The following is a 26,017-nucleotide window of genomic DNA, read 5'->3' on the forward strand; positions in this document are numbered from 1 at the left end:
TGTCTCTCCCTCGTTGGTTGCATTGGAGCGCTGGTAACTTATCTCTGGTATTTATTCCCATTCTGTGGTGTATATTTTACTCCTACCATGATGCTCTACTGAGGATGCCCTAATTGACCAATGCAATCCTAATTTAATTTCAACCATAATTGAGGCTTGGACCATCCTGAGTTATCCAGTGATCATCTGGAGTTCCATGCTATCCTGGATGTGACGTACTGGTGCCCTACAAAATGGCCCGGTAACGTCGGGTGAGTCAATTTTCCATTTCTCTCACCCTTATATCTCTAATACATCTAATCTCTGGAGCGCTACCCACGTTTTACTGTCCATTAGATTATTTAGTAAGACAAATTCCCTACTGGTTGATTTGGATGAAGAATTGATTTGAGTTTTAGTGAAGGATTTATGAAGCAGAGGGACAAGTGGCTGTAATGCTAATCCTGGCTTTGACTTAACCGGGTAGTTAGGACCCTCTGTTTGTAGAAGATGGACCTCAGAAAGGTTCTCCTTTTCCTCCACTGCGGTGCCAAGGGAGTGGGTTTTTTACCTCACTCTACCTTGGGTGACTAACGTGCTGTAACTCCCTCCTCCTCTCCGACAACTGAACTGCAACCTCTCCTCTCTCACACCTGGCAGAGTCTGCCCAACTGTTCATTGACACTCTCTTTTATCACCTGTACTTACTGGACTCCTTCTACTGTTGTATGTTTGTTTCCAGCCCTTGGGGCTCTCCAGCAGTGAATTAAACCTGACTGTCAGCGGACATCAATGTTAAGCTCTAGGCTTAAGGAAGAAGGGGAGACACAGGGTCTCTCCCACAGACATCACCTTCTGCACCCATGGACGGCAAGCAGATAGGTGTAATAGGACAAGTGTGCTGCTCGTGTTCTGTAGGACCCGCTGGGCCACTACATGTCTCACCATGGTAAGGGACCAGAACATGCATAACTGAGAAATAAGGGGTAAAAGCAGCTATAAGCACGGGGTTTGAGGGCTAATTTTAAGATATTTATAATTTGATGGGCTTTCCCTTTAACCAATAGGCAGACAGGGGGCAGTATTTATGATGACATTTCTTATTTTCCATATTCCCAGGGCCCTCCAGGTAATCACATTGCCCCTTATATTATCATGATAAGTAAACTCCATGACTTCCTCTTCAGTCAGAGCCCTGTCCCACAAGTTAACATCGGCAATGTCACCAATGAAAGACTGCGATTTATCAAAACCTCCCCTGAAGGAAGGCCGCTTCTCCCCTATAAAAATAATAGAATCACCAGAAATATTCTCTCCTTTCTGGAAATGGCTTCTTCCATAATAGTCCCCATGGATCCACAGCTTTACATCTCCAGTGTCGGAGGTCCAGCTGAGGCACAGGCTCGTCCAGTCTCTGGTAAACGGCTTCTTCAGGATCTTACATTGGTCTCCATATATAGAGAGGGAGAACATGTTTTTCTCCCTGACTTCTACAACAAATGAATGGTCATGTCTATCCGTGTACAAAGAAAACAGCGTAAAATTCTCATCTTTTTCCGTCTTGAATCTCATACAAAGAGATATTTCTGTAAATGCCGCAATCCCTTCAGTGCGTATGAGAACGTAGGAGAGTTCTGAAATGTTGGGGAAAGTGAAGACGTCATCAACCAAGTCTGTAAGAGAAAGAAGGGTTTGAAATCCTCTGAAAAAAACAACTGGGGGGGACTTATCTAGGCAAATGTGGCATAGAAAAGAAGCAACATTTGGAGCAAGTTTAAGGGAAAAAATGTGCAACTTTCCAATATTTGCATTACTCACGTCACTAAAAAAAAGAAGGTCCGACTTGTCAGGAAGGGGCATGGCTCCCAGGCCCAACAGATTTTTGTAACCAATCACAGTGAAGCTTTCATGTTACCTCAGCAGTATAATATATAACAACAGAGGGAAGCAAAGTGAAAGGCCAGGTAAAAATATACAGCTAATTAATACATTTCAGACCCTCGCTATTAGAAGTGGAAAGAAAAAACAAAGACAAAAAATTCTAAAGGAAAATAGACGAACAAGAGACCCCGATCACAAACTAACATGTTTCTACACAAATGCACAGAGCATGGGACACAAACAGGGAGAATTGGAGCTCCTAACACAGGAAGAGAAATGATGTCATAGGCATCACGGAAACGTGGTGGGATGATACACATGATTGGATACAAGGCTTGAAGGATACAACGTATTCATAAGAAACAGACCTAATAAAAGGGGAGGAGGTGTTGTGTTGTATGTTGGGAAAACATTCATCTCCACAGAGATTCAAGCTTCAGAGCTGGGAGTTCTGTAGAAATTGTTTGGGTAAGAATTCAAGGAGAGAACAACAGAAAGGACACCATTGTAGGCATTTACTATAGGCCGCCTGGACAAGCAGAAGATATGGAGGAACTATATCTACATCACATGGCCAAGCTCTCAAAGAAGCCCAACATAGTGATCATGAGAGATTTTACCCATACAGACATTTGTTGGGAATCTCTCAGGTAAAAGTAATGGATCCAACAGATTCTTATCTGCTCTTGCTGACAATTTTATCTTCCAGAAGGTCGAAGAAAAAACAAGGGGATCTGCTATTTTGGACCTAATTCTTACCAGCAGGGAGGGAATGGTTGAGGAAGTAAGGGTGGCTGGGACCTTAGGAGGCAGGGATCATAATATCCTTGGATGTTGGATAACAAGGGGAGGAAGACCTGAGAAGACTCAGACCTCAAGGTTGGATTTCAGAAAGGCAGATTTTAATGAACTCAGAAAGAGGAAGAATCCAATGGCTGGATGTTCTTAAGGACAGAAATGTCCAAGAAGGTTGGGAAATATTGTGAAATGAGATTCTCAAAGCACAAGGAAAAGTATGTTTATCAAATGGAAAGAGGGGGGGAATATCTAAAGAAGAATATAATAAAGTCTGCGGAAACTGTAGGGCAAATATCCAAGAAGCTAATAATGAATTCAGGCTTTCAAAAAGAAGCCAAAAGCAATTTTGGGGGTATGTCAAAAGCTAAAGAAAAGTCAAAGATGCCATTGGATGCTTACAAAATGAAAATGGTGAATTGGTTAAGAATGATGTTGAGAAGGCCGAACTTCTACATTTCTATTTTGTACCTGTTTTCTCTCAGAAAGTAGATGGAACATCAACTGATCTTCCCTGTGCTATTGGGGGAATAAAAGAATGCAGGCTATCTGTAAGCAGAGAGATGGGGAGGAAGCACACAGCTAACTTACATTAATTCAAGTCTCAAGGTCCAGATGAATTACATTCTAGGATACTGAAGAAAGCAGCGGTGGTAATTGCTGAACCACTCGCCATAATCTTTGAAAATTCCTGGAGAACAGAAGAAGTCCCAGAAGATTGCAAAAGGGCAAATGTTATCCCTTTCTTCAAGAAAGAGAAGAAGGTGGATCCAGGAAACTACAGGCCTGTGAGCCAAATCTTTGAACAAATCATTAAACAGCATGTATGTAAGAACTTGGATGAGAATGGAGTAATTAACCAGAGCCAGCATGGGTTTGTAACAAACAAGTCATGCCAGACTGATCTAATTTCCTTCTATGACAGAATCACCGACTGGGTTGATCTGGAAAATGCAGTGGCTATAGTTTATCTTGACTTTAGTAAAGCATTTGACAAAGTATCTCATACCATACTTATTGAAAAATGACCAAATCTGGGATTGACAAGGCAATTGTTAGGTGGACTCACAACTGGCTGAGTGATCGTACTCAAAGAGTGGTCATAAATGGCTGCACATCCAAGTGGAAGAATGTATCAAGTGGGGACCACAAGGCTCTGTCCCAGGCCCAGTGTTGGTCAACATTGTTATAAATCATCTGGAGGAGGGAATTGTGGGAAACTGATCAAATTTACTGATGACACAAAGCTAGGAGGGATAGATAACACTAGGCAAGAGAGAGAGAGAGAGTATTCAAAAAGATCTAGAAAAGCTTGCACAGTGGGCGGCGACTAACAGAATGGTATTTAACAAGGAGAAATGCAAAGTCCTGCATCTGGGCAAGAAAATGGAAGAAAGCACATATAGAATAGGAGGAATTGGGCTAAGCAGCAGCACATGTGAAAAAGACTTGGGTATACTAATAGATCATAGACTGAACATGAGTCAACAATGTGATGCAGCAGCCAAAAAGGCAAACACAATTCTGGGATGTATTAAGAGAAGCATAGAGTCTAGATCACGTGAGGTAAGTATCCCCCTCTACTCTTCCTTAGTCAGACCTCATCTGGAATACTGTGTCCAGTTCTGGGCACCCCACTTTATAAAAGACAGAGACAAACTGGAGCAAGTACAGAGAAGAGTTACCAAGATGGTGAGCAGTCTGCAAATCATGTCCTATGAGGAACGGGTAAAGGATCTGGGAATGTTTAGCAGAAGAGAAGGCTGAGAGGAGACTTAATAGCCGTCTACAAATATCTGAAGGGCTGTCACAGTGCAGAGGGATCAGCCCTATACTCATCTGTACAAGGAAAGACTAGAAGCAATGGGATGAAACTGAAAGGGAGGAGACACAGATTAGATATTAGACAGTGAGGGGGATCAATGAGTGGGACAGGTTACCACGGGAGGTGGTGAGTTCTCCTTCAATGGAAGTCTTCAGAGGGTGGACAGACATCTGTCTGGGATGATTTAGTGAATCTTGCACTAAGCAGGAGGTTTGACCTGATGACCCTAGAGGTTCCTTTCAACTCTATTATTCTATGATTCAATCACAGCACTGCTTTCATGTTACCTCCGTAGTATATTATATAACAGCCAATCACAGCGCAGCTTTCCTTTTACCTCAGCAGTATAAGAAATGAAAGCTGCGCTGTGATTGGTGGCTTTTGGCAACACAAACTACAGGGGAAGTCTGTGAGTTTTTGATTTTTAATTACGGTGCTGAAGAACGCTCATGTAAAATAGCACTCAAATCGTGGATTTGTATACAACACAAGCAAACAGATTTTGTGTTTTACATATAAGATTCTTGTCAGAAACTGACGTAATTTACACCAGAAATCTACTTCAGCTGTATTGTGCGGACATTGTCTAGAAATATCACTTGGCTTTGCATGATGGTAATAAAAAGTTGGGTAAATGTGAAAATTGTATTTATATGTGTTATATTCACTTGGAAAATTCCGAGAACTACAACTGGCAAGTAGGGGGGCCTCCTGTACTCTACATGTCATCCAGCACACCGTGTTCCATAAAGCCCACCCCAAGAGCAAAAAGGAGAAGGGAGCTCCAAGCCCTGGTAATAAGTACTAGAAAAAGCTGTATAATTCCCTTTTCTGTCACATAGTACAATGTTTGTGCTTAGAGAAACAATTTTTACTTTTCTGATCCCCTTGCTGTTCTGTTGGAGGGACAGGAGGCAGTTAGATGGTGGAGGCCCCAGCGCAAGTGCCCCATTTGACCTCCCTGTCAGAAGCCCTGATATTTGATCAGTGATCCCCTTATCTCAGTATATATGGCTAGAATAGAAGAGATTGGACTTTAAATCACTAAAAGTAAAATCCCATTTCACTCTACCTTCCTGGCATAAGGATCCAGATGTAATTGTACATAAGATCGCCCAGATCAGCATCTTCTCCATATCCTGTGGAAAGATATAAACAAATTGCAATGTATTAGATATGACAATACACCCCTCTGCCATTTTTGTTTTTCCCTCCCCTCTCCTATTTTTCCAGCAGTATAGATGTCTGAGGCCTTGTTTCTTGCAAGATAAGTTGTACTTTTCAATGTACCATATAATGGGCCGAACAACGTTTAAAATTTCTGTTAAGTGAAATGGAAAAAAAAGGAATTCCACCATTTTTGTGGGGGTCTTGTTTTACGATGTCCACACTGCAGCAAAAATTACATGATGACTTTATTCTAACAAATGTATGCAGTTCTTTTTTTCTGTGCCACTTTTAAAAACAAAAATATTTTTGAAAAAAAAATATTTTCTGACCGCCGTAACTTTTTGATTGTTCTGTTTATATAGGTGTTGTTTTGTATCATGTACTGCAGTTTTTATTAGGACCATTTGGGAGTAAACACAACTCTTTGATCATTTATTTCATTTTACTTCTTGTAAACAGAATCTTCAAAAAAGCACAATTCTGACCTTGCATGTTTTCTTCTGGTGACATTCATCGTGTGGGATCAATATGCTATTCTAAATTATCTGACTTTTATGGACATTGTGATTCCAAATTTTTAGTTTTCAAAGGTGACTTGAATTAGTGATCGTTTGATCACTTTTACCATATAATTGCAGTACATGGTATTTCTGATGGCATTGTATTAAGATAGGCCACATGCCCATCTTAATAGGCAGAAATACATGGAAGCCATGGAGGCCTTCAGAAGATCCTGGGCTGCCATGACAACCAAACAGCACTTCACAATCTCATTTCTTCGAGGTTGTTCAGGACCCTGAACTCCAATCGGGGTATTTCAATGCTGCTATCTGATTTGACAGGAGCAGCTAAAGGGTTAACACTCATGATCAGAATGAATGCTGATCGCAGCTGTTGTGAGTGGGTGTCAGCTGTCAAAGGCAGCCAACACCCGCCATGTATGCAGAGGGTTTGGCCCCTGAGCGGGCTCCATACAAACCCCTGGATTTCTGCATTGATTACTAATACAATGTGATACGATTGTATCTAAATCACAATTCTAGGCAAACACAATAACAACCAGACAGTTTTATCATTCGTGTATTTTATTGAGCGCATTGCGTAAACCATGAAGAGGGGAAAAGTAAGTGAACCTCTATGTTAATGACTTCTCAAATAAAGGCCCATTTACACAGAGTGATAGTTGCTCAAAGATCGCTCAAACAACAGTTTGAGTAACAGCTTTGAGCGATCATTTTGCATAAACTTTTAAGTAGCTATGTAGCTACTTAATGGCTATTTAGTGTGCAAATGAAGCCTTAGCTGAATGCAGTTAATAGCCAGAGGGCTCTTATCTGCTTTCAGTTCTTTTGTTCTCCAGCGGGGAACAATGCTATCAGCACTACCCACGGAGAACTGCTGATAAGGCTGAAGGATGATTTTTAGGTTGGCCTGAATTTATTGATCAGCACAAAGTGCACGATGTGCGCACGTTTAGACGCAACGATTATCGCTCTAATGATCGCTTTTTAGCGATTTTTGAGTGATCATCGCTCTGTGTAAATGGGCCTTAAGTTATAACTTGACCTTTAATACTCAAACTATAGTTATGATAAGGGCATTGAGCATTTCAGGTGGGAAGTAGTTATGTGATATAGCATGATTAAAGGTTTTCAGGAGGTAGGGAGCTAGAGTAGTAGAGAATGTTTTATAATATTTGTTTGTGAGGCCGTCTGGTCCTGGGGATTTGTTGAAATTTAACGATAATATAGTGTCTAATATTTCTATAGTAGAGAATTCTTTATTTAGAAAGTCCAGTTGCGAGGGAGATAGGGAGGGGAGGGAGACATCTCCCAAAAATTTATCTAAAAGAGTTTGATTCGGATGTGTGATAGATTGGTCTTCCATTAAATTGTATAGTGAACTATAATATTTGGCATTTTTTTCTGATATTTATTGATGAGTCATAATTATGTTATTTTGGGAGTTTATCTAAAAAGGTAAATTCTAGATCTGAGTTTCTGGGTTTTAATTCTATTAGCGAGGAATTTAGAAGCTTTCTTACCTTGGATGTACTGAGTTAGCTTAGCTTTGCGGAGGTGAAGTTCATATTTGTTTTGTAGTAGTGAGTGGAGTTTAAAATGGAGTGGTTTTAATTCTGATAAGATCTCATCTGAATGTTCTTTTGTTTTGAGCTTTAAGTGTTCTGATGGATTTTAGGGGATTGTCTATTTCTAATAATCTTTAATGTTTCTCTGTTGCTGCTTGTTTTAGGAAATGACCTCTAATTACTGGCTTATGAGCATTTCAAATTGATATGATTGAAACCTCCTCTGAGTCATTTAGTTTGAAATATTCTGTCAAAGTATCTTGAACGTGGTATTAAAACTTGGTATCATTAAGGAGAAAATTATTAAGCCTCCAAGGGGAAGGAGTAAAATTAAACTTTTCTTTGATTATAATGGATACTGGGGCAAGGTCTGCCCAGGATATTAGATCAATATGGGAAGAGCTGAGTCTTTGTAAGAGCCATCTATCCATCTATCCTTGTGCGGATTAGAGTAGAAAGAAACATCTCTCTCGTTGGCATCTTGGATTCTCCACACATCATACAGCCCCTCCTTAAAAATCAGATCCTGAATATCTTGAGGCTTATCAGATGACTTAGAGGGATTTATGTCTAAAGCCGAGTTAGGGACCATATTAAAGTCACCACAAATAATAGCAGCCCCTCATCTGACATTACTAAAAGGCTCTAGTGCTTTACGAACAAAAGTAGCTTCCTTGTGATTTGGGGAATAGAGGGACAGTATAGTGTATGGACACCCATGGATTATACATATCAGACTGTTTAGACTTTTAACATTTAGAGAACAGATCTTAAATACCATATGTATAATGGTCAAATTTTTTGATTGAAACCTGCAGGAATCTACACTGCACAGAATTAGAGATCTCCAACGCCCTCTCACACACCCTCTCCCATATATGCATAAAGACTGACACTACTATAATAAGAGTATCTAGCGATGACTTGATCTAGTCATTTAACCTAAACATATTAATACAAAATTCAACAGATACATTTCTTGGCATTAGTCCAGGTTCTAAGTTAACCTAAAAGGATGTTTCGAGTGAGTTTTTGCCACTCATCTGAGGTGGGGGCTGAACCACAAATGAGGTCCGCAGAGCATAAAGTGGAACATTCATTTCTATCTTCTACAGTCCTAAAAGGAAAAAGGTACTTCAAAACATCATGAAAATTATGCAAAAAATTGAGTACATGTTACAAAGATGTAACAAAAATGTTATTGAGATAAAAAATATTAATATTGATATTAGTATAAGGCCGCTGTGGATGGAATTGTTGAACGGCAATCTGAAATCACAGTTCTGTGAGAAGCTCCTCCAGAGAACCTCTAGGGCCATTTTGTTTTAGGTAGGCAACAATGTAGGCTTATTTCTGGGAAATTATTAATTGAAGAAAAATTCTTCGTAGATGAGTGAGGAGTATCTTCCTGTGGAATCCAGAGGGACCATTTGGCGGAAATTGCATCTATATCTCTAGGTGAGGCGATGCCATAGGTTATTCTGTTCTTGAAGATGAGTAGTTTTACTGGGAAGTCCCATTTATAAGGAATCTTCTCCTCTCTCAGTATTCTAGTGTATCTCACGAACTACCTCCTTCTTGCTAAGGTTGCAAAAGATAGGTTGGAAAACAAAGAGATCTATTGGAAGTAATCTGGTAGTTTTGCAGCTTTGGATGATGCCCGAAGGAGTGCTTCTTTATAATGGTAAAAATGGAATCTGGCCAACACGTCTCTTGGTGATCCTGGAGTTAATTTTTTGTCTTGTGGATTCTATGAGCTCTAACAATAAAGAGATCTCGTTCAGTTGATCCAGGAAGAATGGCCACAAACAGATCAGTGAGAAATTCCCTCAGCTTAGAGTCGTGGATGTCCACCGGGATGTTTTGGAATTTGATGTTATTTCTCCTTGACTTATCCTTCAAATCGGCTAGTTTGAGCTTCATGGATGTGATATTATCCTCAATTGTGTTGTGGGCATCCACAAGGGAATTGTGAGCCACTACAAACTCCTCCATTGTCTCTTTTAGATGAGCTGTGTGCTCTTCTATTGCTGTGATATCAGTGTGTAAAGCTAAGCCGGCATCTCTAATATCTTTTTGTATTGATTCTTTCAAATCCTGGAACATGCATCTCAGCATACCAGTAGATATAGGATCTGACATAGAAGAGGATGACAAGGAGGTGGAGGATTTGCTCAAGGAAGAATTGTGATGGTTATTTGGAATAAGCTGCTTTTGTTGTGAGAAGGGATATGCTACTGTTTCTGACATAGACATTCCTTCCTGAGGTGCTATCTCCCTTGATGTTCTTGGAGAGTCAGACGTGTGTATCTGATCCGTCTTGATGTGATGGAGTAGTACCTAGAAAGGAGGCTTTCAATTTTGGTGGGCTAGCTTCTTTTTTCTTGCCCCTTGCCATGCTGGTCTTAGTACCTTAAAGCCTTAATAAGACACCAAGAGAGGAGAGAATGACAAATTGCGCAGTAATAGTAAGGTTTGAGCTTGCTGTGAAGACGGCGGCTGTACGGATTGCTTCTAAATCATAATGATAGTGTTACATAAGGATCATTGGTTTAGACAGGGGAGCAACAAATAACAGAAAAGAGGGTAACCTTCATACGAAGTAAGGTTGCATAGTCTTATTTATATTCTTTTAAATCTATTTAGGGAAGGAGAGCATACTGCATGAGCAGATGTGGACACTAGGTGGCGACAGATTCTAGTTTTTACAGTGTCCCTTAGAGCTGCACATGGACAAGGTACTTTGCAAATATGTGCTCTTGAGTGTTTTAGTGGTTGTTCTAGGTGCCTTGTGTGTTGCAGTAAGTTTCCTTTATTTTATTTAGTCTTGAGGTCTCACTGAAGCGTCTCTGTGTTTTACTTTGTCCTGCTGAGATGGGGGGAGCTGCAGGCTGTGTCAAGGCTTATCTGCCTTTTACTCTCCACTGTAGCTTAGCCCCATTCTTCACACCAGCCCTCTCCCCAGCTATACAACGGTCACTGCTGCAGGCTGTCAAATCCCCAAAAGCAGCTCAGCCTCTGTGCCCTCCTGCTGTACAGGTCAGGTTGAGCGAGATCAGAGAAGGGGGGAAAGGGGGAACTGCACTCTGATCTGGAGCTTTCCTGCCTCTCTCTCCTCCGCAGCTCAGAACCGCACTGCCCGTCAGCCCCCTCTTCTGCTGTGCAGCGGCCACCGCTGTGTGCTGGGGATTTCCTTGAGGCAGCACAGCCTCTCTCCCCTCCGGCTATGCAAGTAGGGCTGGGTGGCCGGGATCGCTGGCAGCGTGACAGTGCTGCTCCCAGCTACTTTCTCGCACCTCCTCACATTGTTCCAGGCCTGAGACCTAGGATATGGTTTGGTGTGCCTAGCTCTTCTTAGTGCCACAGCAGTTGGGGGTCTGTCGCTACGTGTGCTTGCGGTGCGTACCCACCGTTTGAACTAAAATTGAGCCCGCGGTCTTTATACTTCACTATACCCAGAAGGTCGCTGTAATCAAAAGCGCCCAGGGGTGGGGAAAACCACCTTCTTCACTTTCTAGTGGCTCAGGAGGGTCTCCGGTGGGAATACTTGAGCCAGGACTCCTGGAGTAAAGTTAGACTTCTGAAGTTTTGAAACTTTTTTCCAGTGAACTTCTGGAGCTCCCTCTCCCTGCATCCTTTCCCTGTGCTGGCCTAGCCACGTCCCTCCTATTCTTATTGGTGTTGATTTGTCTGTCTCCCAAACCTGCTTTGAGTGGTGTGATTGGTCATTAGAGAGGTTGGGGCGGAGCTGGTGGTGTAGAGTAGGGAGAGACTAGAGAAGTAGTCAGTGGAGGAGGACATGTGAGCAGGTGGCTCTGCTGCTGCAGCTGCCTGGGCTGAGCCTCGGGTCTTTTTTCCAAATTGCTATGGGAAGTATCCCCTCTGGAGCTCAGAGACCGTATCCTGTGTTTAGGAGTTGGCAGATATCACACACTCCCCTGCTTAACTACACTGTTGAGAGAAGGGACTAACTTCATTAGTTCAGTTCGGAGGATGCGTTTTACGTAAGCAACTGCATAGTAAGAATGCTGCTAGAGAGACAAGTTCAGGGATGTAGAGAGTGTTGAATGAAGAATAAGTTTTCCCCTTTGTGTTCAGAGTGTTCTCTCAAGAGTTCTACCATCATATAGCTGAGACTGATGATGACTGTACTACCAGGGAAGAGTAACGTTTAACTGCCAGTGTTGTACTTGACATTGTCTGCTGTATGTTATTCTTGGAAAATCAGAGTTGGAGACTGAGTAAAAGGAAACTGTGTGCCTTCAGTTTAAAACTACATCTTTGACTGTGGACTTATTTATTCAACTCGGGTGATTTATCACTCAGATGAGGCACTGGCGTCACAAGAACAGATAAGTACCAAGAGTTCCATAGCACCATTGCTAATTCCCCTGCATGTATATGGGCTGGCTGTGTGTTTGGCGGTAACAGGAAGAGAAGGTAGTGCCTTTGTGAACTTCCACCATTGTGTTTCCTGCTGTCTCTCCCCCGGCCAAAGGTCTGGTCTCGGCCACTGCAGAAGCCGTATGTGTCTTCATGTGACATACGGTCTAGTCACTAATTGGATTGATACATACTCTACAATTGAAACCTTATGCAACGACTGCATTACTGAGGAGTGTTTACTGGAATAATCGGTTTGTGTCAAGTTCGGGACAATTCAATGAAAATCATTGTGAATCAGGATGTTTGATTCCGTCTCGCTTTGAAGTTAATGTAAGTAAAAATTGGATTCACTAATTTGCCCTTCAGAAGGTTCTTAACACAGCCAAAAAACCCCAAATTGCATGGAAATGCAGCCACATGTCAGATTAATGTACAGTGATGTAGGGGTCAATCATAGTGCAGGGATGTCACTGAAAACAAAAGAAGGCTCACATAGGGTCTCTTTAATCAAAAATTGCTCCAAGAAAGACCACAGGTGTGCTGCTTGTTTTAAAAGCAAGGTCATAAAGGAGAAATTCTGCAAGGTTAACACAACACTCAAGCACGGACCTTCTCCAAGAAACAGCTGTTAGAGCTACTAAACATTTCATTACTCAAGACAGCAGGTGGGCTGCTTGCAATAAAAGCAATGCCATAAAGTTTGCAAAGGACAAATTCTATCAGGTGAACAGAGCAGCCAAGCACGGACCTTCTCCAAGGAACAACTGTAGAGCTATAGCTACTTCTTGGGCTTTAGAACTTTGGGAGAAGGAGAGCAGCAAGAGTTCCACCACCAGCAACAGCACCTTGAGGGCAGAATGTGCTCCTTGTGGAAACATGAGAGCTATACTTCCATATTGACAGTTTTTTTTAAACTTTGGAAATATAGTAGAAGCAGATGAAGAAGAACACCACCAGTAGCAACAGCACCTTCAGGGCACAGTGTTGTCTTTCATATACATCTATGCTCAGTTATATGTGAGTAAAAATTGCCAGCATGCAAACTAATCAGTGGAATCTGCCATAGCGTCCCTAGGAAGCACAATATGTGGGAACAAAAGGCCACAGAACATGTCTTGTATCTTTGTGAGCTGTCCCTGTTTTTTGCAGTATAATTGAATTGCTCAGACCCCGCTGCTACTGTGTTTCCCCCAAAATAAGCCCTAGCTACACTACGTGAAAAAAAAAGCAATACTCACCAACCAGGTGTCCCTCCTGCTGGGCTGTGGTGCTCCAGCAGGCTTCCCTGCAGTACTCGGAGCTGGCACTTGATCAACCAATTACAGCCATTCATTGAATAACATCATTGAATGGCTGTGATTGGTTCTTCAAGTGCCAGATTTGATTAGCTTAGGCAGTGCTCCTGAACCAATCAAACCAATTGCTTGCTGAAGGCGGAGTATTCAAGCCTTGTCACCAGTAAGAGATGCTCCATTGGCATTGAGGACTACACTGAAGCCTGCCGGAGCCCTACAGCCCAGCAGGAAGGACCCAAACGGCGCCTGCTAGGTGAGTATAAGACACCCTCAAAAAAAGAGACCCTGTGCCTCTTTTAGGGCAAAAATTAAGTTGCATTCCCTGGGAGGCACAATATGTGAGAACAAAAAGCCTCCATTCCAGAAATCCACTTCTAATGTCTCTTTCTGCTGTGTGCTTAGCCTTAAGAATCATCTAGCATCCATAAACAGCACACCTGTAGTCTGTACTGCCAGCACTCACTAGTTGAGGTCTCTCTCGCTCTTTGAAAAGCTACAGTATCAGTCACCTGAGGCTCTCCCTCTTGGATGCTCAAAGGCTAGCTTCAGGTCAGCTCTGCTGCAGCTCTCAATAGTTGAGTCTCTCTCTTTCCTGCACTGAACCTACTGAGTCTGGACCAGGACCCAGGAACAGGACCTCTCATTTATACCCAGCCCTTCAGCCAATCAGTGTGCTGCTCAGGTCCTGTTATTCCATAGCATCAAAAATTGAGTGAACAAAGTCATATGACCTCTGGGAAGCTCTTGGCATATAGATACGCATAGTGTATGTAGCATCGAATGTAAACAATTAGGGTTTAACCCTTTACAGGAGCATCAAAGTCAGGGCTTCTAACCTGCATTAATCTTTTTTTGCGCAAAAATTCAGTAAAGACGCACGTTACATGAGTATTCACTGCATATTTACACATGAAGGCTGGAGGGATCAATGAGACCTTCCGTTTTTCTTGCGTGCATGAAAGACGCAGTAAGTAGGAGTGCAAAAAAAACATACGTGCAACAAAATACACGCAGTTTCGGTGTGTGAAAACACTGCGTATATGACACACATCGATGCTGTATTTGTCCACGTTTAGGGTGACTACCCACTAGCGTTTTTTTTCCGCTGCGAATTCACTGCGTTTTTTTTTCCCAATTGTCAATGGGACTTTCTAATGTTAACGTTACGCAACGCAACTTGCGTTTTTGGTGCATTGCGTTTTTAACATTAGAAAGTCCCATTGACAATTGGAAAAAAAAACGCAGCGAATTCGCAGCGGAGAAAAAACACTAGTGGGTAGTCACCCTTAAGAGGCCTTATTCAAAAATTATGGACAGCTGATATTTTTTACAAACACTTCGGAAAACCATAATGAATGATGATTAGAGATGAGCGAACCTACTCATTTCGAGTATTTACTCGATCGAGCACCGCGATTTTCAAGTACTTCAGTACTCAGGTGAAAAGATTTGGGGGGCGGGGGGAGGCGTGGCAGCGCGGGGGGTAGCAGCGGGGAACAGGGGGGAGCCCTTTCGCTCTCCCCCCACTCCCCGCTGCAACCCCCTACTCACCCACGGCGCCCCCTGAATCTTTTCGCCCGAGTACGGAAGTACTCTAAAATCGCGGCGCTCGGGCGAAAAAGGGGCGTGGTCAAGTAGGCTCGCTCATCTCTAATGATGATTCTATAAGTGACACATGTTTATAGGTCAGAAACGTATATAAACTCATTACCGGCATTCACTGTGAGACGTATAATTGATGATAATTACAGCCACAATCACCTGCCTGAAACACCAGCCTCAAAAAAGCACAGGTACATCTATGTTTTCCATAGACTTTGGAAAAAAGTACGTATTTGTACAGACTGTCCAGGAATTGTGGACAGTTGGCAACCCTGATCAAGGTTTGGGGCGTCTTTATTGTATCGGGGTCTGAACACCTCGTGATTATTGAGGAAACAATGAATTCTAAGGTGGATCAAAATATCTAACACAAGACTGTAAGGCCAGCCCTCCAGGACCTCAAGATGAAGAGACCTTGAGTGACGCAACAAGAAAATGATCCAAAGTAGACAAGAATCTACCAAGGTGAAAAAGATGATTTGTGTTTCGGAGTCCTAATTTTAACCCTATTGAAATTCTGTGCAATGACCTGAAGAAAGTTGAAGAAAGTTGTTCATGCAAGGCATTCCAGAAATATTTAATAACAAAAGAAATTTACGCTGCTCTGATAGGAGTTTTTTGAGGATCTTAATGTAATGGCCATCAATATATGATCTGCAGAGGTCTGACTCTTGAGTGCTTTCCCACATCGTTACAATGGTACTGAGCTGCAAAAACAATCTCAAAAGTGAAGCAGTCTTTGCATGTTGCCGTACAGCAAGCAATCAGCTTTAAGGATCGAAACAGGTCCCATTTAAAGAAGACAAGAAGGCATTCCTCGAGGGCATTTACCAAGTATTTACCGAAAAATGGGGTATTTTCCCATATTGAAATTTTGTGGCATGACCTGAAGAGTGCTGAGCACGCAAGGCATCCTAGAAATTTTTATTTAAAGGAACGTACTGCTCCTAGGTACAAATGTAGCAATTGTTAATATAACTGCCACATTGTGATAACTTACAGTATTCTAGTACATTTTAGTTAAATTATCATAACACATTAAATGTTGCGTTAATGTTTTCCACATCTGTAGGTAAAAAGCCAAACAATCAGGAATGAGGTAATCAGACTCATTATTTGCAATGTTTAATAGCAAGAAGAGCAAACAAAAAAAATGGGTGACTTGAAACAAATTTGAGTAACTTACAGCTACACAAAATGTTTGGAAAAGGTGATTCCAGCTAAAGGGGGATCTAAAGAGTATTAACCCGTTAACACTACAGGGCGTACAGTTACGTCCTGCAGCTTCGGGGAAAGTATGAAAACATAGTAACATAGTATGTTAGGCTGAATGAAGACAATGTCTATCTAGTTCAGCCCGTTTCAACTCCCCACCCCACCCCCACTATTGTTGGCCCAGAGAAAGGCAAAAAAAACAATGAGTCAAATTAGCTCATTTGGAGGGGAAAAAAATCCTTCCTGACTCCACAGTGGCAGCCAGAGTAATCCCTGGGTCAACAGTTGAGATCAACAACCCGCTGGTCACCTAATGTCTATATCCTGTAATATCATAAAAAGACATCCAGTCCCTCTTGAACTCCTCTCTGGATCCTGCCATCACCACGTCCTCAGGCAGAGAGTTCCACAGTCTCACTGCTCTTACAGTAAAGAACCCTTTTCTGTGTTGGTGATGCTTTCTTCTAGACGTAGCAGATGCCCTCTTGTTTCCGTCGCGGTCCTGGGTATAAACAGATCATGGCAGAGATCCTTGTATCGTCCCCTCATGTATTTATACATAGTTATTTGGTCGTCCCTTAGCCGTCTTTTTTCCGGGGTGAATAATCCCAGTTTTGGTGCCTCTCTGGGTATTCCAGTCCTCCCGTTCCGTTTATTAATCTAGTTACTCTTTTTTGACCCCCCATGAGGGAAATTGTGGGGCAATCTTGCTCCATACAACGTAGGTGCCGGCTGTTTTTTTCAGCCGGCGCCTGCCCACAACAGCTCCATTGAGGCCGTGCATCGGAGCTGCAAAGCTGACATCAGGGGCATTAAAATCCCCCGACCGATGTTCGGGGGTCCCGCACTTCCACACTCGATAAGATTGTGGGTGTCATGGCAGCCAAGGCCCCAGGGCTGTTATAGCATAATGCCTGTGGTGTGGCTTGATAGATTGTCAGATCATGGTATAATGTAATAGTATGGTATCATATCATACTGCAGGAGCGATCAAACCATCACAAGTTCCTGTCCCCTCTGGAGACTAAACTAAGAAGTAAAAACAACTTTAAAAAAGTTATTCTAATCATTTAAAAAAATAAAAAGTTATAAAAGTTTAAAAAAAAAAACCTTTTGCCATATTTATAATAAAAAATCTAAATAATAAAAGAAAAATACATATTTGGTATCGCTGCGTCTGTAAAGGTCCGATCCATCAAAGTAACATATTATTTACCCCACAAGGTGAACATCGTCAGAAAAAAAAAAGAATGCCAGAACTGTGCTTTTTTGATCACCCCGTGTCCAAGAAAAAAGTGTAATAAAAAGTTATCAAAAAGTTGTATGTATTCCAATGGAAACTACTGAACGTCCCGCACAAAACGAGCCCTCGCACAACTATAAAAACTAAAAAAAAAAGGTTATTGCGGTCATATTGCGAAAATAATGAAAAAAAATTAAAAATCTTTGAAAAAAAAAAGTAGTAGTACAGTAAAAAAAACCTATATAAGTTTGGTATCATAGCAATCGTACCGACCCGTAGAATAAAGTAATCAGGTCACTTTTGTTGCAGTTTGTGCGCCATAGAAAGTCGCACTTGAAAATGACGGAATTTAGGTTTTTTTTTTCCATTTCACTCCACTTGGGATTTTTTAAAGGTTTTCCAGTGCATTATATGGTACATTACATAGTAACATTGAAAAATACAACTCGTCCCGCAAAAAACAAGCCCTCAGATGGATAAATAAGAGTTATGATTTTTTTTAAAAATGGGTAGGAAAAAACGAAAATGGAAAATTCAGGAATCATGTAAATTCAATTCAAATAGCATGATGCTCCGCACATTGACATGTATGTACTTGTCCTGATTCTAGTCCATGATGCGGACAATAGGACATGGAATACGTTTTTTCCCACAGACCATCGGCAGTGTATATAGCCCCCTAGGATATAATGCATCTGTGTGCTGCCCATGAATTATCACAGAATGTAAGCCTTATTATATCAGATAGCATGACTTACCTCCCGTCTGATGAAGCGGCAGCAAGCTCTCTGATTAGTGAGGAGCGGACCGGTCATGTATCATATATATAAATATATATACTGTAGATTATATCTGGGGGTTATCTCATGTGGTTCCTGTTTTTATTTTCCATTAAGGCTAACTTCCCACGGGCGGGGGCTATGTTGGCTCATGAAGCATGGCCCAATATATCCCTCGCCAACATGCAGAAGCGAGGCATTTGCATCATTTCGGGGAGGAAGCTGACAGCCGCAGCGGAGGATCTTGGACTTGAGAACAATGGGAGACATCGCATTGCGTGCACCTATCACATGGTGCGTTGCTGCCGCCAGGCGCTGTGATGCAAGAGCACACAGAAAGATAGGACATGCCACGATTTGCTTCCTGCATTGCATCGCGCTGCCATGCAGGAAAACATCGCTCATGTGTATGACCCCATTCAAATCTCGCCCAATTTTCTCGCCCGTGTTAAGGTGGCTGATTTTGTGCAGATCTGATACCTTCATTATAATTATTAACCCCTTAAAAACCAGGGTGCTTTGGTCCTAAATGACCAGACTAAAGACGAGTGAGCGTTCTCGCTAAGGGCAAATACTCGAGCGAGTATTGCTTTTTGCGAGTACCTGCCCGCTCGTCTCAAAAGAGTCGGGTACCGGCGGGGGAGAGCGGTGAGTTGTGGGAGTGAGCAGGGGGAGAGTGGGGAGGAGAGAGATCTTCCCCCCATTCCTCCCCACTTTCCCCCGCCGTGCCCACTGTCACCCGAATCTTTTAAGACGAGCGGGCAGGTACTCGCATAAAGCAATACTTTCTCGAGTATTTGCCCTTAGCGAGTACATTCGCTCATCACTAGACCAAGCCCTTTTAAGGGATTTTACCAATGTGGTGGTTTTATTGCCCCATTTTTTTTCAACTATCGAAATTATTTTTGCTGCGTTTTTCTTCCCATGAATATAGGACTATTTTTTATATCTTTTTTCACAAATTTTTAGTTTTGTTGGCTTAAAAAATGATTTTCTTTAAATTTTTTGTCATTTGTCAATTTTTAAATTAGTATATTTACATGGAAATAAAGTACGGGGATGGGTTTCTCATGCTTTTCCATTGTAGATGGGCATCCATAGGAGCTCCAGTTACACAGGACAACATCCCCCTGTAGTGACAGTAGTCACTAATAGAGCTGATGAGGGTCTGTTAGGACCCTGCAGCTTTTCTGTGACATAGGACACTTGGTGGTCATGTGATAACCTGGTCGGCTGGGATTAAACCATAGGACCAAGCGCCATAAACTTACCGCTCTTAGTCATTAAGTGGTTAAAACTGTGTGATTAGACTGAGTGTGACAGGTCGAGAGCGCAGGACCATCCAAAACCCCCTAACTATTCTGCAGTGTCAGATCAAATCAGGTGTTGTTGGATGGGTGACCAGATCTACAATATTCTGTGAGTCCTGGGATGGACGTACCAGACCAGTCCAACACTGGACACGGTGATACACTAGGAGTCCCGGGTACAGATGTAGTAATCAAAGTACTGATGACCCCATGTCTGTGAGTCCGTGTGTGAGTGCGTTACATACTCTGCCCCGATTACATTAAGGTGACGTCATCACAGGTCCTAAAGCATAAAACATGCAGAGCCTAACAGCACCCATGTGCTCACAGGACCTGTGATGATGTCACGTTATGTGATCAGTCACCTTAGCTCTGACCTCCGCCCCGATCACATAACGTCATCACGGGTCCTTAACTTTATTTAAAAGCTGCAGAGCCAGACAGCAGCCATGTGCTTACGGGACTTGTGATGATGTCGCCATCCTGTGATCAGTAACCTGTATGGAAGGAGTCTGGGGTCGCATGACCAGGTCTCTCCCTTCAGTGTATGCAGGACTCTTCTCTGTAACCTGCAGTTTATGCATCCAATCAGGATGTATTTAGAGACTGTATAGAGCAAAGCCAAGTGTGTCGGAGATGGAAGAGCAGAACCGTGCATGTGAGAAACAGAGGAGCAGAGCCATGCGTATGAGACAGAGGAGCAGCACCGTGTGTGTGAGGCAGAGGAGCAGAGCCATGTGTGTGTGAGACAGAAGAGCAGAGCCGTGGATGTGAGAAACAGAGGAGCAGAGCTGTGTGTGTGAGAGACGGAGTAGCAGAGCCATGCATGTGAGAGACAGAGGAGCAAAGCTGTGTGTGTGAGAGATGTAGGAGCAGAGCCGTGCCTGTGGGAGACAGAGGAGCAGAGCTGTGCATGTGAGAGATAGAGGAGCAGAGCCGTGCATGTGAGAGACGGAGGAGCAGAGCTGTGCGTGTGTGAGATGGAGGAGCAGAGGAGTGTGACATATGCATGTAGCAGAGACAACACTCCTCTTGACCCATGTTACAGGCCTCTCACCAGCTAAGCCAGAAACCTACTGCACACTGATGAGGGGCAAAAACCCTGAAACAGCTGCCTGTGCATGGATTCAGGCTTTGGTTTCCTATTCCCAATAATTGTTATAAAGACCTGTATAAAAGGTCAGACATTGATTTGCAGGAATGCTGCCATCCAATAGGTGGCACTGCAGAGGTATTATTGCATCTTCCTTATTTGCATAAATTACCCAGAGGAGCGTGCATCGCCATCTCCTTACTCACTTTTTAGGTGTCTTTTCACACCTCTTCTGGGTGCTCACCTTGGGAAAATACAATGCCATCCCCTGACCCGCACACCCCTTAGGTGTCTCAACACATTTTAGTTAGACCTGTATAAAGGGTCTAACTTTGATTTGAAGGAATAGATGGTGCTGCAGAGGCATTATTCCATCTTCCTTATTTGCATAAATTTGTTACAGGTGTTTCCCTGTTGTTCGCACTGAACATTTTATAAAGTTGTGGTTACTTCAGAGGAACCGAGGAATAAAATATATATATTCATAGTGGAGCATTAGATTCTCCTCAGACTGCATGTACCGATGTCCATCTGCTGAATGTGTCACTCCTCACTTTTTACCCTTTAAGGCTAATCCTCCTTGTGTTACCATGCGGCCGTTGCTGGTCCTCCCGGGGTGGGGGTGTGCGGGGTCCCGCAGCGCGTTCCCCCGGCTTGTTGTATGGCTGCCGGGGGCACGGGTGCCCGGCAGGCGTGGTGCTGGTGACGCGCGACGCAGTGCGCCCGTGCACCTGTGAATGCAGCTGCCGTGCACGAGCTCCCTTTTATTATGTTCTGTTGGGAGTTGGCTGTCTCCCTCTCTCTGCCCCTGGACGGAGGCTTTTGTTTAAAGGTTGGGCAGAGACTTGCAATCACTGCCAATTATTGGTTTCTCTCAGTGTGCTAGCTAGTGTGCCTCTGTTGGTCTCCTGCCTCAGTCATCGTGTCTGCTATTGTCCACCAGGTTTTTCCATCTGCCTCAGTTTTGCTTAGTTGTGCTTGTTATTTACATCTGTCTTTCCTGTCGGTGTTCTTCCCTTTCCATCAAGGTATGCCAGCGTCCCTTTTCAGTTCCTAGTGAGAGTAGGGACTGCCACCCAGTTGCCCGCCTAGGGTTAGCAAGGAGTGGAGGCAAGCAGGCAGGAACAGGGGTTGCGGATGAAATCTAGGGCCCCGGCCTGGCGTATCAAGAGTAGTATACTGTAACATAATAACTGGCCCTTAAAATTGCTCTCCAATGGAGGCCATGAGTACCCTCACAAGTCAATTGCAGGATTTAGTGGTTGTGATCCAAGACCTGTCCGTTCGTATGGTGGCCCAGGAGCAGCGGGAGTTAGTTCATGTTTCTACAGCCCCTTCTATTCCCAAGCCAAAGTGTCCTCTTCCTGAGGTATTTTCAGGGGAGAGGAGCAAGTTTTTTGTTTTTCAGCAGGCATGTAGATTGCATTTTCATATGCAGCCCCTCTCCTCCAGCTTAGAATCCCAGTAAGTTGAATTAATTATGTCCTTACTTTGTGGTCCCCCCCCCCCCCCCCCCCAGACATGGGCCTATGCCTTGCCCGAGAGTTTGGCTTGCCTGCAGTCCGTTGATTTGTTTTTCGGGAACTTGGAGGTATTTTTGATGAGCCGGACCGTGCAGGGTTGGCGGTATCTCATTTCATGTCTCTACGTCAGGGGCAGCAGTGGGTAGAGGACTATTGCTCTAAATTTAGACTGTATGAAGGTGAAACCTCTTGGAACGATAGCGCCCTTAAAGATGTATTCTTGTTGGGTCTTTCTGATGCTGTCAAGGATCTACTCATTTCTCATCCCACTCCCGTGACACTTAATGGTGCGATGGAATTGGCGGTCAAAGCTGAGAGCAGGCTGAGATCTAGAAAAGAGGAACGTCAGGCCTGTAAGGCTAGGGAATCCGGCAGACCCGCTCCCCCTTCTCCCATGCCAACTTCTGGTGCCTAGGCTATGAAAGTGGATCAGCTAAGTCCTGAGGAATGGCTACGGTTCCGAATGACTCATCGCCTCTGCCTCTATTGTGGGAAAGCCAGACATCATGTTGAGACCTGTCCTCAGAAGCGTCTAAAACATCAGTCTGAACCGGCGGAAAACTTCAGATCCTAGGCGATCTTTGGGAGGATCGCCTAGGATCACAGGTACTCCCTAAGTTGTTGGTGCCTTGTCAGATTGGCTTCCGGAATTTCACTCGGTCCGGTCAAGCTTTTATTGATTCGGGGGCGGCCGCCAATTTGATTAGTTTAAGTTTTGTCAGACCTTTGATGACTGAATTCTCGACGTTAAAAATTCCCATACACTTCACTAGTATTGCTTCTACCCCTCTGTCTGCAGGTGTTGTCCAGTGGAGGACTCCCATGTTACAGTTCACTATGGGTGTTCTCCATTCTGAGAATCTGTCATTCTTGGTAATGGAAAGGATGTCTGTTGATGTAGTGCTTAGTATGCTCTGGTTGGCACTGCACAACCCCCGATTCGATTGGTCCACTCAGGAATTGACACATTGGGGGTTGTCCTGTCATAGTCACTTAGCTACTATATCCATGTGTTCAGCAGATACCATACTTATTCCTGAGTATTTGTCCAATTTTCATGATATATTTTCCCCAAAGTGAGTGGGACTGTGATATTGATTTGATCCCCGACAGTCCCATCCATAAGGGAGTCATTTTAAATTTGTCTGGGCGTGAGCATGAAGCCCTTAAGTCTTATATCTCAGAGTCTCTAGCCAAACGATATATCAGGCCATCCAGTTCCCCTGCCGGGGCAGGTCTCTTCTTTGTAGAGAAGAAGGATAGGACATTGAGGCCTTGTGTGGATTATAAATATATAATATAAATAAAATTACAGTGAAGAACCAGTGCTCCTTGCCCCTGATTCCTGACTTATTGAATCAGCTGGTAGGGGCCCACTGGTTTTCCAAATTGTACTTAAGGGGGGCTTACAATTTAATTTGCATCCGAAAGGGAGATGAGTGGAAGACCACGTTCAACACCTCGTTCCGACATTTTGAATGTCTGGTCATGCCCTTCGGACTTTGTAACGCCCCTGCTGTGTTCCAGGGATTTATGAACCTGGTCTTCCACAACTTCCTGGGTGTATTTTTGGTCATATATCTCGATGACATTCGGGTGTATTCCCCAGACTGGGACTCACATGTGCGGCACCTGAGGCTGGTTCTGACCCGTTTGTGTGAGTACCAACTTTTTATCAAGTTGGAGAAATGCATTTTTGGTACTAAACAACTGTCTTTCCTTGGTTATGTGATTTCACCCACGAAGATTCAGATGGAGTCTGATAAAGTGGCAGCAATCTCCCAATGGGTCAGACCAGATAACCTGAAAGCTCTCCAGCAGTTTTTAGGCTTCGCAAATTTCTACCGTAGATTCATTAAGAATTATTCTGTTATTGCTCAACCCCTGACCGATCTGAGCAAGAAGGGGGCCGACTTGGTAAGATGGTCGCCAGAGGCACTAGAGGCTTTTAGTCGTCTCAAGAGGGCATTTACTGCTGCCCCGGTGCTAGTACAGCCTGACACGGGGCGACCGTTCTTCATTGAGGTCGATGCGTCTGAGGTGGGGATGGGGGCTGTATTGTCAGTAAGTCAGCGGGAGACCTGGGTATAGTCCATGTGCATTTTTCTCACCGAAGTTCAGTTCGGCGGAACGTAACTACAACGTGGGTAATCGTGAGTTATTGGTGATTAAGTGGTCTCTAGAAGAGTGGCGTCACCATCTTGAGGGGGTAAGGCATTCCTTTACCGTGTATGCTGATCATAAAAGCTTGGTATATCTTGCCAATGCTAAGAGACTCACGGCTCGTCAGGCCAGGTGGGCATTGTTTTTCGCCAAGTTTAACCTTGTCACATATATTCCAGGGGAGAAGAACGTGAAGGCAGATGCCTTCTCACGGAGTTTCGGTTCGTTGGAAAGTTAGACAGTGGCTCCCGAGAATATCTTGGCACCTTGGGTGGTGGTGGTGGCAGCTGTAGATTCTAATCTCGTTCCTCATCTACAAAATTGTCAACAGGACGCTCCCTTGGGGATGCCGGAGAGCAGATGGTTTGTGCCAGAGAACTTGCTTCTTATAGTCATTGAAGAGTCTCACTCATCTGTTCTCGCAGGCTATCCGGGGGCTCAGGGGACTCTGTATCTTTGTACTAGACACTACTGGTGGCCAGGCATGTCTCAGGAGATCTGGGACTTTGTTAAGGGATGCTCTGTCTGTGCACGCGGCAAAAGTCGGCGTCCGGAGGGGCCTCTGAGACCGTTACTGGTGCCTTTTCATCTGTGGTCGCATTTATCGGTAGATTTTATCACCGACCTGCCTGAATCTCAGAAGTTCACCACTATCCTAGTTGTTGTAGACTGTTTCTCAAAGATGGCACATTTCGTGGTGTTAAAGAAGCTACCTACTGCGATAGAATTTTCCAAGATTTTTGTAAAAGAAATCACTCGTCTACATGGGGTTCCCGAGAACATTGTATCTGATCGCGGGGTTCAGTTTGTTGGCAATTTTGGCGTGCCTTCTGTAGAAACCTGGGAGCGTCGCTTTCCTTCTCATAAGCATTCCAACCGTAAACTAATGGTCAGACTGAGTGGAAGAACCAGGAATTAGTGCAATATTTACGGTTGTTTGCTAGCGAGAAGGCTCGTCAGTGGGCAGAGTTCCTGCCGTTGGCAGAGTTTGCACTATACAACCGTACTTGTTCTTCCACTGGGGTGTCTCCATTACTTTGCGTATATGGTCAGCATCTTCATTTCCTTACAGCTATTTCTACTCCGTTGGCCTGTCATGCAGCTGATGTCACCACAGGCGTGCTGCAGGGGGTATGGAAAGAAGTACAGAAGAGCCTGGAAGCACCAGGGGTTCGCATGCAGTTGCGTAGTGGGAGGAGTCTGTTAGTATCTGGACCTTACAGGATGGGACAGAAGGTATATTTGTCTTCTTGAAATCTCAAATTAAAGGTTCCGTCTTTGAAACTGGCACCGTGTTATGTGTGTCCCTTTGTCATCACGCGGGTAGTAAATCTGCTTGCTTATGAACTTGATTTGCTAGCTACATGGAGGGTTTATATGGTTTTTCATAAGTTATTATTGAAACCTTTTGTCCCTTCGGTGAGGTACAGATGAGTGTCATTAGTAAGAAGGTCAGTTACTTTTGTGTTTAGAATTCCGTAATTAAGTTGCGACTCCTTTCCTTTTCCTATTTAGCACCTATAGAATAGTCGTGCCAAATTTCATGTTTGTACAACATTGGGAAGTTAGAGAATTAGATTGAGTACACAACATAGGGGGTCACTTACCTTTGTGATTAGAATTGAATAATCAAGTTGCCACCCCTTTACTTTTCCTATTTAGAACCTAA

At 43.5% G+C, this 26,017-nt stretch overlaps 1 protein-coding gene across 1 annotated transcript; it reads right to left on the reverse strand.

Annotated features, from left to right (window-relative positions):
• Positions 1 to 1,035: 1,035 nt before the first annotated feature.
• Positions 1,036 to 9,734, reverse strand: LOC136571962 (mucosal pentraxin-like). Its single transcript, XM_066572580.1, has 3 exons — positions 9,504 to 9,734; positions 5,553 to 5,619; positions 1,036 to 1,652 (listed from the first exon to the last, which is right to left on the reverse strand). The coding sequence occupies exons 1-3, from the start codon at positions 9,732 to 9,734 to the stop codon at positions 1,036 to 1,038; spliced, it is 915 nt and encodes a 304-aa protein (XP_066428677.1).
• Positions 9,735 to 26,017: the final 16,283 nt, after the last annotated feature.

Source organism: Eleutherodactylus coqui, chromosome 6 (assembly GCF_035609145.1).
Source record: "Eleutherodactylus coqui strain aEleCoq1 chromosome 6, aEleCoq1.hap1, whole genome shotgun sequence".
Classification (NCBI taxonomy): domain Eukaryota; kingdom Metazoa; phylum Chordata; class Amphibia; order Anura; family Eleutherodactylidae; genus Eleutherodactylus; species Eleutherodactylus coqui.

Excerpts from the sequence above, each read along its gene's own strand:
- LOC136571962 (XM_066572580.1), bottom strand. The coding sequence starts at position 9,734 with ATGGAGGAGTTTGTAGTGGCTCACAATTCCCTTGTGGATGCCCACAAC. Across the intron at positions 5,620-9,503 it reads CTGAACGAGATCTCTTTATT|GATATGGAGAAGATGCTGAT; the intron begins GTTAGAGCTCAT and ends ATCTTTCCACAG. Across the intron at positions 1,653-5,552 it reads TGGATCCTTATGCCAGGAAG|ACTTGGTTGATGACGTCTTC; the intron begins GTAGAGTGAAAT and ends TTTCTCTTACAG.